Source organism: Salvelinus fontinalis, chromosome 10 (assembly GCF_029448725.1).
Source record: "Salvelinus fontinalis isolate EN_2023a chromosome 10, ASM2944872v1, whole genome shotgun sequence".
NCBI lineage: Eukaryota > Metazoa > Chordata > Actinopteri > Salmoniformes > Salmonidae > Salvelinus > Salvelinus fontinalis.
This window is the reverse complement of record NC_074674.1, coordinates 4,715,511-4,730,833: the sequence shown is the minus strand read 5'-3', so window position 1 is coordinate 4,730,833 and position 15,323 is coordinate 4,715,511. Positions and strand designations below refer to the sequence as shown.

At 44.0% G+C, this 15,323-nt stretch overlaps 1 protein-coding gene across 3 annotated transcripts in view; it reads left to right on the top strand.

Moving 5' to 3' along the window:
• Positions 1-12,047, top strand: part of LOC129863452 (alpha-actinin-3-like) — a 33,244-nt gene extending 21,197 nt beyond the window's left edge. Inside the window, exons 2-21 of one of the 3 annotated variants that reach the window (XM_055935466.1) lie at positions 943-1,049; positions 1,152-1,279; positions 2,488-2,574; positions 2,741-2,828; positions 3,234-3,312; positions 4,128-4,209; positions 6,676-6,761; positions 6,830-6,922; positions 7,027-7,245; positions 7,370-7,517; positions 7,674-7,824; positions 8,096-8,204; positions 8,385-8,525; positions 8,652-8,834; positions 9,071-9,203; positions 10,835-11,013; positions 11,149-11,295; positions 11,383-11,448; positions 11,583-11,723; positions 11,889-12,047. In XM_055935466.1, the coding sequence (XP_055791441.1) occupies positions 943-1,049; positions 1,152-1,279; positions 2,488-2,574; positions 2,741-2,828; positions 3,234-3,312; positions 4,128-4,209; positions 6,676-6,761; positions 6,830-6,922; positions 7,027-7,245; positions 7,370-7,517; positions 7,674-7,824; positions 8,096-8,204; positions 8,385-8,525; positions 8,652-8,834; positions 9,071-9,203; positions 10,835-11,013; positions 11,149-11,295; positions 11,383-11,448; positions 11,583-11,723; positions 11,889-12,047 (2,526 nt within the window). Of the gene's footprint in view, positions 1-942; positions 1,050-1,151; positions 1,280-2,487; positions 2,575-2,740; positions 2,829-3,233; positions 3,313-4,127; positions 4,210-6,675; positions 6,762-6,829; positions 6,923-7,026; positions 7,246-7,369; positions 7,518-7,658; positions 7,825-8,095; positions 8,205-8,384; positions 8,526-8,651; positions 8,835-9,070; positions 9,204-10,834; positions 11,014-11,148; positions 11,296-11,382; positions 11,453-11,571; positions 11,724-11,888 lie in introns of all 3 variants that reach the window. The other 2 variants (XM_055935464.1, XM_055935465.1) reach the window with 2 other exon arrangements.
• Positions 12,048-15,323: the final 3,276 nt, after the last annotated feature.

Genomic DNA, 15,323 nt, shown 5'->3' with positions numbered 1-15,323 from the left:
AGATTCTCCTCTCTGCATGTTCAGTCCTTCCCTCAGACTCTCCTCTCTGCATGTTCAGTCCTTCCCTCAGACTATCCTCTCTGCATGTTCAGTCCTTCCCTCAGATTCTCCTCTCTGCATGTTCAGTCCTTCCCTCAGACTATCCTCTCTGCATGTTCAGTCCTTCCCTCAGACTCTCCTCTCTGCATATTCAGTCCTTCCCTCAGACTATCCTCTCTGCATGTTCAGTCCTTCCCTCAGATTCTCCTCTCTGCATGTTCAGTCCTTCCCTCAGATTCTCCTCTCTGCATGTTCAGTCCTTCCCTCAGACTCTCCTCTCTGCATGTTCAGTCCTTCCCTCAGACTCTCCTCTCTGCATGTTCAGTCCTTCCCTTAGACTCTCCTCTCTGCATTTTCAGTCCTTCCCTCAGAGTCTCCTCTGTCTAGGTTCAGTAATTCCCTCAGACTCTCCTCTCCCTGCCTTGTATTGCCTCTGCAGCTTCTGCATCACATTTCTAATATGTTCAAAAGAGTATCCATGACTACGTTCTCTTCAAAATGATGTGTAAAAGCTATTTCACAGTATTTGAAAATAGGTAAATACCATACTCAAAAATGAACATTTACCCTATGTCTTGATACTGTACTAACTATTCAGACAGTTAGTTGTAGCTTGAATACCCAATGCTGCATACTGATGATACTGGAAGGTGTTTTTCCACAAGCTGTTCTACAGTGGATGTGGTAGATGACATGAGATCATTGTGTACTGCAGCTTTCAAGTTGATTGTTTTCTAGAATTTGTATTAACCAAAGCAGGATCAGTGGTAACCTAGATATATTGACCGATAATCCCTGAGAAACATATGGATCTAGATCATGTTAAAGGTGTTTCATGAGTGACGCATCACGCATTTTAGTATCATTTTTATGCATTATTGTAACAAGCTCTTTCTCTCGCAGACCTTCACTGCCTGGTGCAACTCTCACTTGCATAAAGCGGGTACACAGATTGAGAACATTGAGGAGGACTTCAGGAATGGACTTAAACTCATGTTGCTGCTGGAAGTTGGACACCCTTTTCTCTTTTCTCCATGGTCAAATTCTAAGTACAGTTCACTATTGCCATTCCCTAATGCTAACTAATGGGTCCATGTCGTGTTTGTTTGTGGATGTGCAGGTGAAAGGCTTCCCAAGCCAGACAAAGGTCAAATGCGTTTCCACAAGATCGCCAATGTGAACAAGGCCCTGGATTTCATCTGCAGCAAGGGAGTCAAGCTGGTGTCCATCGGTGCCGAGGGTGGGCCTCGCACCCCAAAACCCCTCCAAACCCTAAACCCTTCCATACCCTTCCAAACCCTTCCAAACCCTAGACCCTTCCATACCCTTCTATACCCTTCCAAACCCTAAACCCTTCCAAACCCTTCTATACCCTTCCAAACCCTAAACCCTTCCATACCCTTCTATACCCTTCCAAACCCTAAACCCTTCCATACCCTTCCAAACCATTCTAAACCCTTCCAAACCCTTCTATACCCTTCAAACCCTAAACCCTTCCAAACCCTTCTAAACCCTTCCAAACCCTTCTATACCCTTCAAACCCTAAACCCTTCCAAACCCTTCCATACCCTTCCAAACCCTTCCAGACCCTTCTATACCCTTCAAACCCTAAACCCTTCTATACCCTTCAAACCCTAAACCCTTCCAAACCCTTCTATACCCTTCAAACCCTAAACCCTTCCAAACCCTTCTATACCCTTCCAAACCCATCTAAACCCTTCTATACCCTTCTATACCCTTCCAAACCCATCAAAACCCTTCTATACCCTTCCAAACCCTTCTATACCCTCCCAAACCCTAAACCCTTCCATACCCTTCCAAACCCTAAACCCTTCTATACCCTTCTATACCCTTCAAACCCTAAACCCTTCCAAACCCTTCTATACCCTTCCAAACCCTAAACCCTTCCATACCCTTCCAAACCCTTCTAAACCCTTCCAAACCCTTCCATACCCTTCCAACCCTAAACCCTTCCAAACCCTTCTATACCCTTCCAAACCCTAAACCCTTCCATACCCTTCCAAACCCTAAACCCTTCTATACCCTTCTATACCCTTCAAACCCTAAACCCTTCCAAACCCTTCTATACCCTTCCAAACCCTAAACCCTTCCATACCCTTCCAAACCCTTCTAAACCCTTCCAAACCCTTCCATACCCTTCCAAACCCTTCTAAACCCTTCCAAACCCTTCCAAACCCTTCTAAACCCTTCCAAACCCTTCTATACCCTTCCATACCCTTCGAAACCCATCTAAACCCTTCTATACCCTTCTAAACCCTTCCAAACCCTTCCATACCCTTCCAAACCCATCTAAACCCTTCTATACCCTTCAAAACCCTTCTATACCCTTCCAAACCCTTCTCCGGCTTATATTCTCATAGCATTCATCTACTTGATGTATGGAGTTTCCTTATCGCCTCCTATCTAACTGACCCTTGACCTCTGCAGAGATTGTGGATGCTAATGTAAAGATGACCCTGGGGATGATCTGGACCATCATCCTGCGTTTCGCCATCCAGGACATCTCTGTAGAGGGTGAGAACTCTTCAAAGACACACAGCAAAACTCTAACAGTACAGTTAAGGCCTCATTCAACTATGCAACAATTTGAATAGGCATGTCTAATGGTTAGGGTTATTTCTATGATACCAAGGGCTTCTTTTAAACAAATGATCATCCTTACATTATTGTGTGTGTTCAGAGACCTCTGCTAAGGAGGGTCTGTTGCTGTGGTGCCAGAGGAAGACAGCCCCCTACAGGAATGTCAATGTGCAGAACTTCCACATCAGGTGAGCAGCCACTACCCTCTTCTGGTCACCGCGCTGGCTCACAATGTCTTACAGAGATTCTGCAGCCACTGATATGGCTTTAAATCATGGTTTTAATTCTGAATAATCTCAATCTGCTCAATTGTTACAGGATATTTTCCTCATCTCATTGTTTCCCTGTTACACTTTCACATACTGTGTTTACCTCTTTTTCCACAATGCAGGTGCTTCTACACCTGCATTGCTTGCTGTTTGGGGTTTTAGGCTGGGTTTCTGTACAGCACTTTGAGATATCAGCTGATGTAAGAAGGGCTATATAAATACATTTGATTTGATCAATCTCTTTTGTTCCTCCTTTTCATCTTTGATTGATTTGTATATCATTCTCTCCATCCTTCTCCCCCTATCACTGGGTCTGTGTCTCAGTTGGAAGGATGGCCTGGCACTGTGTGCCCTCATCCACAGACACAGACCTGACCTCATTGATTACTCCAAACTGCGCAAGGTGCTGTCCCTGGCCCCACCACATCCCTGCGTGATTGGTCCTCACCTCCCTGATCTACACTCAGCCAGTATCTCCATTGGCCCACACAAACATCACTCAAACAGCCCACATCAGCGTCTCGCCCATAGTGACGTCATTTAGCAGACGCTCTTATCCAGATCGACTTACAGGTGCAATTCGGGTTAAGTGCCTTGCTCAAGGACACATCGTCATATTTTTACGTAGTCAGTTCAGGGATTCAACCCTCAACCTTTTGGTTAATAGCCTAACGCTCTTAACCACTAAGCTACCTGCCACTCTGTCTATTCTGTGATGTATTTCATGGTACTTATGATTCTTCTTTGTTTTGTAAATGAACAGTGGTGAGAATGGAGGAACTGGCATAGAGAACTGAACTGTGCTGTGGCTAACATTACTGACAGTCCATTTCCGTTAAGACACTGGTTTGAAATAACAATCTCACACCTGTTCGAGTTGGTTCAGTTTTCCATTCTTGAAAACAAGGGATGTTTCGTTTGAATTGAATGGAACCTTAGGCCTGTAAAAAACATACAGTAGCTGTTCCAGCATCATCTTCTTGTCATGGAGTATGGAGTATGATGATAACTAATCTAATTCAGCATCTTAGTTCTATTGTAAAGTAAACAGTTATTCTGAAGCAACATCTTTAAATCAGTATTCATTTAGTGGTGAATATAAAGAGAGCTGCCTCTACAGTTCAGCATGGCTATGAGCGTATCCTGTCTGCTCCTACAGGTACTAGTCTGCACCCTCTTACTCACTGAGACATGTCTTGTCTGTTTGTGTGTCTCTAGGATGACCCCATGGGAAACCTCAACATTGCCTTCGAGGTGGCAGAGAAGTACCTGGACATCCCCAAGATGTTGGATGCAGAAGGTGAACAACCTATCATACAGCACTACAACAATTAAAGATACCCACATAATAAAAAATACTATAGTATATTGTGGTATAAATACTATAGTATTCACTGTAGTGTTTTTGCTAACTTTACTGTAGTATTTACTGTAGTATTTACAGTTTACTATAGTTTAAATACTGTATTAAAATAACTGGTAGTATATACTTTAGTAAATAATATAGTGTTTTTGCAGACTGTAGTATACTGTAATATTTACTGTAGTGTTTTTGTTTTATCATCTTTGACATATAAGTGGAGGCTTTCTCCATGAGGAAACATACTGGAGAACAACTAAAAGAGCAAATGTTCCATAACCTGTAGTTAGGTAAGACTGCGGTCTGCAATGATCATTCAGAGCTTCTGCTCTTTTTTATAACCACAGGGAACACAATATATGGTCTATACTTTTTATTTACTTTTTATTTATTCTATTTTTTTTATTTAACCTTTATTTAGCTAGGCAAGCCAGTTAAGAACAAATTCTTATTTACAATGACGGCCAAACCCGGACGATGCTGGGCCAATTGTGCGCCGCCCTATGGGACTTCCAATCACAGCCGGATGTGATACAACCTGGATATGAACCAGGGACTGTAGTGACGCCTCGTGCACTGAGATGCAGTGCCTTATAGACTGCTGCGCCACTAAGGGTGCCCAAATATACTTGGCATATAGGTTTATCACTTATGGGTTGCATAAATTGGGATATGGGGAGGGGAATCGGTAGGGTATATTCAAAATAAATACTGTAGTATTTCATTTTTTACGGACTGTACTGTTTTTGCGGACATTACTGCAGTATTTACAAGTGTTCTTTTTGCGGATAATACTGTCATATTTACTATAGTATACTACAAAATTCTACAGTATGTACTACACATGATTGAGGGATACGTCAGTGTGTAGTATTATATTATACAGTTTACTACATAATTCTATAGTAAGTACTGTAGTATTCTATAGTAAACTGTAGTATTTTTTCATGTGGGTACAGTATTATTAAGATGGATCTTAGCTACTGACAAAACCGGACAGTTACATAAGAGTGTTTTTCAACAACAACAAAATTCCATATACAAACACACTTACAGATGCATACAAACAATGACCACATCTCATCTACCCAGACCCACATGCTCACACCCCCATCCCTTGTGCCTGGTCACACCCCCATCCCTTGTGCCTGGTCACACCCCCATCTCTTGTGCCTGGTCACACCCCCATCCCAGTGCCTATAGCCACACCCCCATCCCTAGTGCCTGGTCACACCCCCATCCCTAGTGCCTGGTCACACCCCCATCCCTAGTGCCTGGTCACACCCCCATCCCTAGTGCCTGGTCACACCCCCATCCCTAGTGCCTATAGCCACACCCCCATCCCTAGTGCCTGGTCACACCCCCATCCCTAGTGCCTGGTCACACCCCCATCCCTAGTGCCTCCCTTATTGTTTGGCCCTAAATTGTATCTATTTGTTTTTCTCGTTGCCCATGCTATTTCAATATTTCAATAAGAAATCCCCCCCAAAATTGATTGTGTTAATGATGGCGGAGTAATTGATTTCCATGTTTTAAGTATACATTTTTTCAAGACGAGTGATGAGAAGAGAATCGTCCAGCCCATTGGGTATCTCACTACACCCCCATATGCCATGTCTTGAAATATGCAGACAGACAGATTAAATGTAAGTTTACATTGTAATACTTCTGACAGACAACTTCCTAGCTCCGCCCTCAATTTCCGGATTTTATAGCGTTCCCACTTAAGACATGACTCTGCCGTGGTGCTGTAGAATTTGTGAATTTTGTCTCTTGTATAATACATTCTATACTTTAGTTTATACTGGATTAAGCGCACAGTACATTTTCATTAAATGTAATTTTGTTAGTTACTGTATGTTCCAACTTTCCCTCCATCTTGTGCCAGTTCTTTTTAAGTCTTGGTTCCAGTAGTTGATATGTTTTTTCTAAGAAATTGTCAGTTGGATATGCTCCCTGCAAGGTTTTCTATATCTTCCCTATTATATGAACAACATCCTTTTCTGACCCAAATAAGATTCCCTCAAGGTTGCTCAGATGTCCAAAAGATTTTAAATCAAACTTTTAAGTTGCATGTACTTGAAACTATCTACATTGATCAGTCCAAAATTACTTTTTAATTATTTAATGGAAATTAATGTATTTCCTGTAACCAAGTCATTTACGGGTTCTATGCCTTTAGGTTTCCATGTGGACCAATTTATCGATGAATTCTGAACAGCTATCCAAGGATTGTTCCATATGGTTGTGTTTTTAGGGAGTGATATTTGTTCATTTTCTTCCATATTGTTATAGTATTCTTAACTATGAAGTTGTTTTATTGTCTGAACCAAATAAGAGAAAACATTTCTAAATATTTCTTTGCATATCTTTGGCAATCTTTTTAACCTTTTCTTTCCATTTTAGATATTGTGAACATGCCAAAGCCCGATGAGAAAGCCATCATGACCTATGTGTCCTGCTTCTATCACGCCTTTGCTGGAGCAGAGCAGGTGAGGCTTCCCCACTGACCACCATTCTACATAGCCTTTCCCCTCTGACCTCTGTTCTTGTGTCCTAGGCCGAGACAGCTGCCAACAGGATCTGCAAGGTGCTGGCTGTGAACCAGGAGAACGAGAAGCTGATGGAGGAGTATGAGAAGCTGGCCAGTGAGGTGGGCACCCTTTAGTTTGCCCTGTTCTGGTTTCATTCAAAATAATGTCTCTGTGTTACGATGGCTTCAGTGCGTAACATATCTGCACTCCCCCCTCCACCTAGCTGCTGGGGTGTATCCGTCGCACCATCCCCTGGCTGGAGAACCGCGTGGCGGAGCAGACCATGCGCACCATGCAGAAGAAGCTGGAGGACTTCCGTGACTACCGTTGCATCCACAAGCCTCCCAAGGTCCAGGAGATGTGTCAGCTGGAGATCAACTTCAACACCCTGCAGACCAAGCTGAGGCTGAGCAACATGCCTTCTGATGGAAAGATGGTGTCGGTACGTTCCCCACAGCCACCCCAGTGATTCTGACTTTCACTCTCATTACCATCATCTGGTCAAGTATGTTATGTTCTCTATTCACTGAGCCCCTGGTTTCTCTTGGACCTCTGTCTCCTCTCAGGACATTGCCAATGCCTGGAAGGGTCTGGAGCAGGTAGAGAAGGGCTATGAGGAGTGGCTGCTCACTGAGATCCGCCGCCTGGAGAGACTGGACCATCTGGCTGAGAAGTTCAAGCAGAAGAGTTCCCTGCATGAGTCCTGGACCTCAGGTGTGGGAGATGAGGACGGAGACTCTCAATTATCTAAAAAAAAGTGGAGGGTTTGTGTTAAGAAGGTTGTAAAAACCCTCCTTTAAACTTAGTTTGTGTAATAATAGATGTAAGGTATTTATACTTTATGTCAATGTGTGTCCCTGTGGTCTTCAGGAACTGTGGAGCTGCTGTCCATGAAGGACTATGAGTCAGCCTCTCTGTTGGAGATCAGGGCTCTGATGAGAAAACACGAGGCGTTTGAGTCTGACCTGGCCGCCCACCAGGACAGAGTGGAACAGATAGCTGCCATCGCCCAGGAGCTCAAGTAAGGAGAGATGGAGAGAGTGCGAAAGAGAGAGAAAGAAGAGAGAGAAAGAAGAAATTAGATGGAGAGTGACAGAGACTGAAAGGACTGATGGAATGATATAGATATAATGAAATAAAGACTGATGGAATGAAAGAGACTGATGGAATGATAAAGATAGATAGAATGAAAGAGAGAGTGAGAAATAGAAATGAATCACCCTTCTTTTTAATGGTCTAAAATCACCCTCTAAGGGAATGCTACCTCCAATCTCATTTTTTTCATGTCCTACTGAGCTGGACTATCATGACGCTGTCGCCATCAACGCCCACTGCCAGGGCATCTGTGACCAGTGGGACAACCTGGGCACTCTGACCCAAAAGAGGAGAGACTCACTTGAGGTACCCTGGAGACAGACAGATGTGACCCTATTTCAAACCTCCACATAACACTATGACTTACTGACCTCTACATCATTTATCATACTTACACAAATAGGCTTCAGATGTTATGTCCTTTTATTCAGCTTCCATACAAGTTTTTAGTTTCCAGTTGATAACACTAAACGTGTGTTTTTTCAGCGTGTGGAGAAGCTGTGGGAGACCATTGACCAGCTGTACCTGGAGTTCGCCAAGAGAGCAGCTCCCTTCAACAACTTGATGGATGGAGCCATGGAGGACTTACAGGATATGTTCATTGTGCACAGCATTGAGGAGATCCAGGTAGGAGGCAGAGGGAGGGGACATGATAGGAGGGTGGAGGGTAGCTAGTTTGTCATCCTCATTAGATTTATTTATTATTGGCTGATCATATTCTTCCTCTCTTGTTCTCCTCCTCCTCTTCCTCAGAGTCTGATTACAGCCCATGACCAGTTCAAGGCCACCCTACCAGAGGCTGATAAGGAGCGCATGGCCACCATGGGCATCCAGAGTGAGATCGTAAAGATCGCTCAGACCTACGGCATCAAGCTGTCAGGAGTCAACCCCTACACCACCCTCTCCCCCCAGGACATCACCAACAAGTGGGATGCTGTGAGTACATGTCCATCTCTTAGATATTGTCTGCTCAGGGAGTGAGATGACCCTTCTCATTCTAAGGACGAACATTGAACAACTCAATGCAACAGTGCTTTGGTTATCATTCAGTCTGTAACACTGGTCCATAAGGATACATCAAGCTCCAGGTCCAGTCATCAACTTTGTACCTCCTTTGTTAAACTTTGTAGAGATTTGATCAGCTTTGCCCGTCCTTTATCTGTGGTGTGCAGGTGAAACACTTGGTGCCCCTCAGAGACCAGATGCTGCAGGAGGAGTTGGCCAGGCAGCAGTCCAACGAAAGGCTGAGGCACCAGTTTGCTGCCCAGGCCAACATCATTGGACCCTGGATTCAGACCAAGATGGCGCTAGAGTAACACCCGACAGCTCCCACTCCAACTCACTCTTCATTAGATTATTCCAGAGTTGTTTATTACTGTTCAAGTATATCCTCTCAAGACAAAGTCAATGAATCCTGGTATTTATTTTATTATTTTTTTTTTTTGGGGGGTGGATCAGCTTAATATTGCGGAAAGAATGTTGCTTCCAATGTAATTGTCTGCATCATTTCCAATCCCCCATATTTTTTGGGGGTAAATATATATATCCATTCACGTATGCATACATATACACATATATACATACACATACCTACATAGACATACATACTTTTTTTAAAGAGTATACCTTTATTATTATTCCCCGCAAACCCTACCACCGATCCCCCAATTGGAGTAAACTGATAAACATTTCTGTTTTTACCTTCAATTTATACATCTTATACACATTTTACAGACACAGTCTACTTTATAATAGTTCTCTCTTGTTTGTTCTTAGTCCTTCCTCTATTTCTGTTGTCCATCCAGTTTGATTTCCACTTGTAACTGTGCTATTTCACAATAGCTCCGCACCTATACACATTTCACAGATCCCGTATGCCCTACATTGTTTATCTTGTTATTAGTCCCATCCTTCAGCTCCACTCAACCTTTCCCATCTATCTTCCAACATCATCCATTTCGGATTTTTTTTTGCCATATATTTTTCAACTGTGCTGTGATGCTTCACAAAAGATTTGAATCTTCCTATTCTCATAGCTTCCACGGATTGTAAATTAAAAATATATTTTTTTGCTAAAATAATTATTATATTATTGATTGATTGACTATGGCTTTTCAAATCCCCCAGTATTGCTATCTGTAGCGTTAGTTCTACGCAAATGTTGCAATTCTTCAACCATTCCTGGACCTGTGACCAAAAACGAGCTACATGCGGACAATACCAAAATAAATGGTCTAATGACTCTGCCTCCTCACAGCAGAATCTACAGAGCTGGGAAGATTGTATCCCCCATATATATAACATTCTATTAGTTGCAAGAATTTTGTACAATAATTTAAATTGAAAAATTCGAAGTTTTGAATCCGGCGTTGTTTTGCGTATCAATTCATAAACCATGTGCGATGGAATGGGTACATCGAAAATCTCTTCCCAACTATTTTGCAATTTATATGGCACAGCTGTAAGTTTTTTGGTCCTTAAATGAAATTGGTATATGTTTTTATTTGTCACACTTTTCTTTAACCATTTATGTTCTTTAATATAAGGCCGACAAGTAAAGTATATCCTCTCAAGACAAAGTCAATGAATCCTGGTATTAACACAACTGTTATGTGCATATATGTTTTTATTGATTTTATGGAACCCAGGGCTCCCTGGAAAACTCAATGCTTAACGAGTGGATTATCCTGACTAAATAAATACAATTAAATGAATGAATGGTGTTCCTCTGTAGCTTCGTTGGTTGAGCATGGCATTTGCAATGCCAGGATAGTGGGTTTGATTCCGGGGACCACTCATACGTAAAATGTATGCATGCATGACTGTTGCTTTGGATAAAAGTGTCTGCTAAATGGCATCTATTAACATGATATTATTGATGAAGTGTCATTGTACTCTGTACATGTCCCACTAACACAGCCCCTCTCTCCTCCTGTAGGAGATCAGCCATGTGTCTGTGGACATCGCCGGCTCCCTGGAGGTACAGATGAGCAACCTGAAGCAGTACGAGCAGAACATCAACTACAAGTGTAACATCGACAAGCTGGAGGGAGACCACCAGCTCAGCCAGGAAGGGCTCATCTTCAACAACAAGCACACCAACTTTACCATGGAGGTACTGCCACAGGGTTCCCCTCTCTCTTTCTGTCTCTCTCTTTCTCTCTCTCTGTCTGTCTCTCTGTATTTCGCTCTTTGTGTCCTTCTGTCTGTAAAGTCTTCAGATTCTAATCCTGTATTCTCCTCATCTCAGCATGTGCATGTGGGCTGGGAGCAGCTCCTGACCACCATCGCCCGCACCATCAACGAGGTGGAGAACCAGATCCTGACCCGCGACTCCAAGGGCATCAGTCAGGAGCAGCTCAATGAGTTCAGAGCCTCCTTCAACCACTTTGACAGGGTAAGACAGAGCTTGAGCTCACCTGTCAGTCATCTTTCATATCTTTCCAGTCCATGTGGTTTAGTGATCTTTGTTTTTCCTTTGTAGAAGAGAAATGGCATGATGGATCCAGACGACTTCTGTGCCTGTCTCATCTCCATGGGCTTTGATCTGGTGAGTGGGACTGCTTTAGGACCCAGTCATTTGGTGCAATGGACATACGTTGGTTTCTGTGTGTGAGTCATTATTTGTTGTACTCAAATAACCCTTCCTCTCTCGGTCTCTGTCTGTCTGTGTGTGGCCCTCAGGGTGAGGTGGAGTTTGCCCGCATCATGACCCTGGTGGATTCCAACAACACAGGCGGGGTCACCTTCCAGGCCTTCATCGACTTCATGACCCGCGAGACAGCCGAGACAGACACCGTCGACCAGGTCATGGCCTCCGACAAGGTGAGTTGAGCGGAACCATTATTGCACTTATTCTTCTGTAAACTTTGTCAGTCACATGAAGTAACAGCTCATTTGAGCCATTGGTTTAGGTTATTTTGTGGTGTCTGTGGTGTTACCTTTGATATCCCCTGATGACCTTTGTTGACCTGTGTCCTCCCCTCCCAGACATACATCACTGTGGAAGAACTGCGCAGGGAGCTGCCCCCAGAGCAGGCCGACTACTGCGTCAGCCGCATGACCAGGTACATCGGCAGTGACGCGCCCTCAGGCGCCCTGGACTACATCTCCTTCTCCTGTGCCCTGTACGGCGAGAGCGACTTATAAACACAACTCAGACCCCCTCCTGTCATTACCTACATACAGTACACACACGTCCCCCCCCAAAATCCTAACCCAACTCCAATACCACCAGCACAACTCACTGGGAGGCTTTTCTCTGACCCCATGGACATCCTTAGTGACTGTGTCTGGTCATGTCAACCAAGATCTCTCACAATTGTAAGGATTCCTAAACTCACCAAAAGAAGAAACGTTCTCTCACTGTCAACTGCGTTTATTTTCAGCAAACTTAATATGTGTAAGTATTTGTATGAACATAAGATTCAACAACTGAGACATAAACTGAACAAGTTCCACAGACATGTGACTAACAGAAATGGAAAAATGTGTCCCTGAACAAAGGGGGGGTCAAAGTAACAGTCAGTATCTGGTGTGGCCACTTGGCTGCATTAAGTACTCCAGTGCATCTCCTCATGGACTGCACCAGGTTTGCCAGTTCTTGTTGTGAGATGTTACCCCACTCTTCCACCAAGGCACCTGCAAGTTCCCAGACATTTCTGGGGGGAATGGCACTAGCCCTCACCCTCCGATCCAACAGGTCCCAGACGTGCTCAATGGGGTTGAGATGCAGAACACTGACATTCCTGTCTTGCAGGAAATCACGCACAGAACAAGCAGTATGGCTGGTGGCATTGTCATGCTGGAGGGTCATGTCAGGATGAGCCTGCAGGAAGGGTACCACATGAGGGAGTAGGATGTCTTCCCTGTAACGCACAGCGTTGAGATTGCCTGCAATGACAACAAGCTCAGTCCGATGATGTTGTGACGCACTGCCCCAGACCATGACGGACCCTCCACCTCCAAATCGATCCCGCTCCAGAGTACAGGCCTCAGTGTAACGCTCATTCCTTTGAAGATAAACGCGAATCCGACCATCCCCCCTGGTGACAACAAAACTGCGACTCGTCAGTGAAGAGCACTTTTTGCCAGTCCTGTCTGGTCCAGCGACGGTGAGTTTGTGCCCATAGGCGACGTTGTTGCCGGTGATGTCTGGTGAGGACCTGCCTTACAACAGGCCTACAAGTCCTCAGTCCAGCCTCTCTCAGCCTATTGCGGACAGTCTGAGCACTGATTGAGGGATTGTGCGTTCCTGGTGTAACTTGGGCAGTTGTTGTTGCCATCCTGTACCTGTCCCGCAGGTGTGATGTTCGGGTGTACTGATCCTGTGCAGGTGTTGTTACATGTGGTCTGCCACTGCGAGGACATTCAGCTGTCCATCCTGTCTCCCTGTAGCGCTGTCTTACGCGTCTCACAGTACGGACATTTCAATTTATTGCCCTGGCCACATCTGCAGTCCTCATGCCTCCTTGCAACATGCCTAATGCACGTACACGCAGATGAGCAGGAACCCTGGGCATCTTTCTTTTGGTGTTTTTCAGAGTCAGTAGAAAAGGCTCTTTAGTATCCTAAGTTCTGTGACCTTAATTGCCTACCGTCTGTAAGCTGTTAGTGTCTTAACGACCGTTCCACAGGTGCATATTCATTAATTGATTATGGTTCATTGAACAAGCATGGGAAACAGTGTTTAAAACCTTTACAATGAAGATCTGTGAAGTTATTTGGATTTTCACAAATTATCTTTGAAAGACAGGGTCCTGAAAATGGGCCATGTATTTTTTTGCTGAGTTTATATGCATCACTGTCTACAGTTCCATTTGCAATGTTTCACCCAATAAGGTCAAACAAGGTCACTAGTTCCACTACACTGAGAGTAGTTAAACTAAAGTCGTATCAGGACTTTTAAAAAGTGCTTTTTATTCTCATTGACTAGGGCACAAGGAGCAAAGCCTACCTCTCATACCCACTCAGCCAACTTTTGTTTTGGAAAAAGAAAATAAATAAAGTACTTGGGGAAGGAATTTGGTGTCAGATGTTGTTAATTGTGAATGTTGCAGATGCAATCTATTTTATTTCACTAGTTCCACCCAACTCTCTTGTCTACTGAGCTGTGTGATCATCGCTGTAAAATGTCAGGTTTTGGGGTCAAGAAACTACATCAAATTTCACTACTTGCAGATGTAAAGTATCTTGGGGTATCGTCCGGAATGTATTAGTGTGTTCTGGCCAAGTCAGCGTGGGGGGGAACTGAGGCTAGAGGAGAATACATTAATGTATTAGTGTGTTCTGGGCAAGACAGCGTGGGGGGGAACTGAGGCTAGAGGAGAATACATTAATGTATTAGTGTGTTCTGGGCAAGACAGCGTGGGGGGGAACTGAGGCTAGAGGAGAATACATTAATGTATTAGTGTGTTCTGGGCAAGACAGCGTGGGGGGAACTGAGGCTAGAGGAGAATAAATTAATGTATTAGTGTGTTCTGGCCAAGACAGCGTGGGGGGGAACTGAGGCTAGAGGAGAATATATGAATGTATTAGTGTGTTCTGGCCAAGACAGCGTGGGGGGAACTGAGGCTAGCTAGAGGAGAATATATGAATGTATTAGTGTGTTCTGGCCAAGACAGCGTGGGGGGAACTGAGGCTAGCTAGAGGAGAATAAATTTATGCATTAGTGTGTTCTGGCCAAGACAGCGTTGGGGGAACTGAGGCTAGAGGAGAATAAATGAATGTATTAGTGTGTTCTGGCCAAGACAGCGTGGGGGGAACTGAGGCTAGCTAGAGGAGAATAAATGTATGTATTAGTGTGTTCTGGCCAAGACAGCGTGGGGGGGAACAGACTAGAGGAGAATAAATGAATGTATTAGTGTGTTCTGGCCAAGACAGCGTGGGGGGAACTGAGACTAGAGGAGAATAAATTATGAAGTACTACATTAGATATTGTTCTTCCTCCACTGGTCAAGTCCAACTGTGGAGAAGAATAGAGCAGGCTGTAGGAGAGGGTGTAAGTTGAGAGGTTCAGCATCCGGTAGAACATTACCGTATTAGAACATATGGGATATAGAGGGACAATGAGATAAAGCTCAATCCATCACGTTAGTGTCATATGCATGCCAAGTAGCATGTGGAATATATGCTCTGGTTATGAGGAGCAGAAAGCTGGAGAAATGGAGATGGAGATGCAGAGATGAGAACATGAGAACTGCCATAGGCATCTCAACTGAATAAAGTGTTTGAGCACAACGGTTCTCATGTTCTCCTGGTTCTGAGTTGATGTCCTTATTGTTAGTTGCGGTCATTCTATGCTTGCCCATAATCTCCCACGCATCGTACACACTTCTCTACCTCTTTTGCAGTACTCATTCCTCTTTAACAGATACTTGACATTGATCCTTGGCGGTAGTTTGAATCTTTGGTACAACAGCTTAC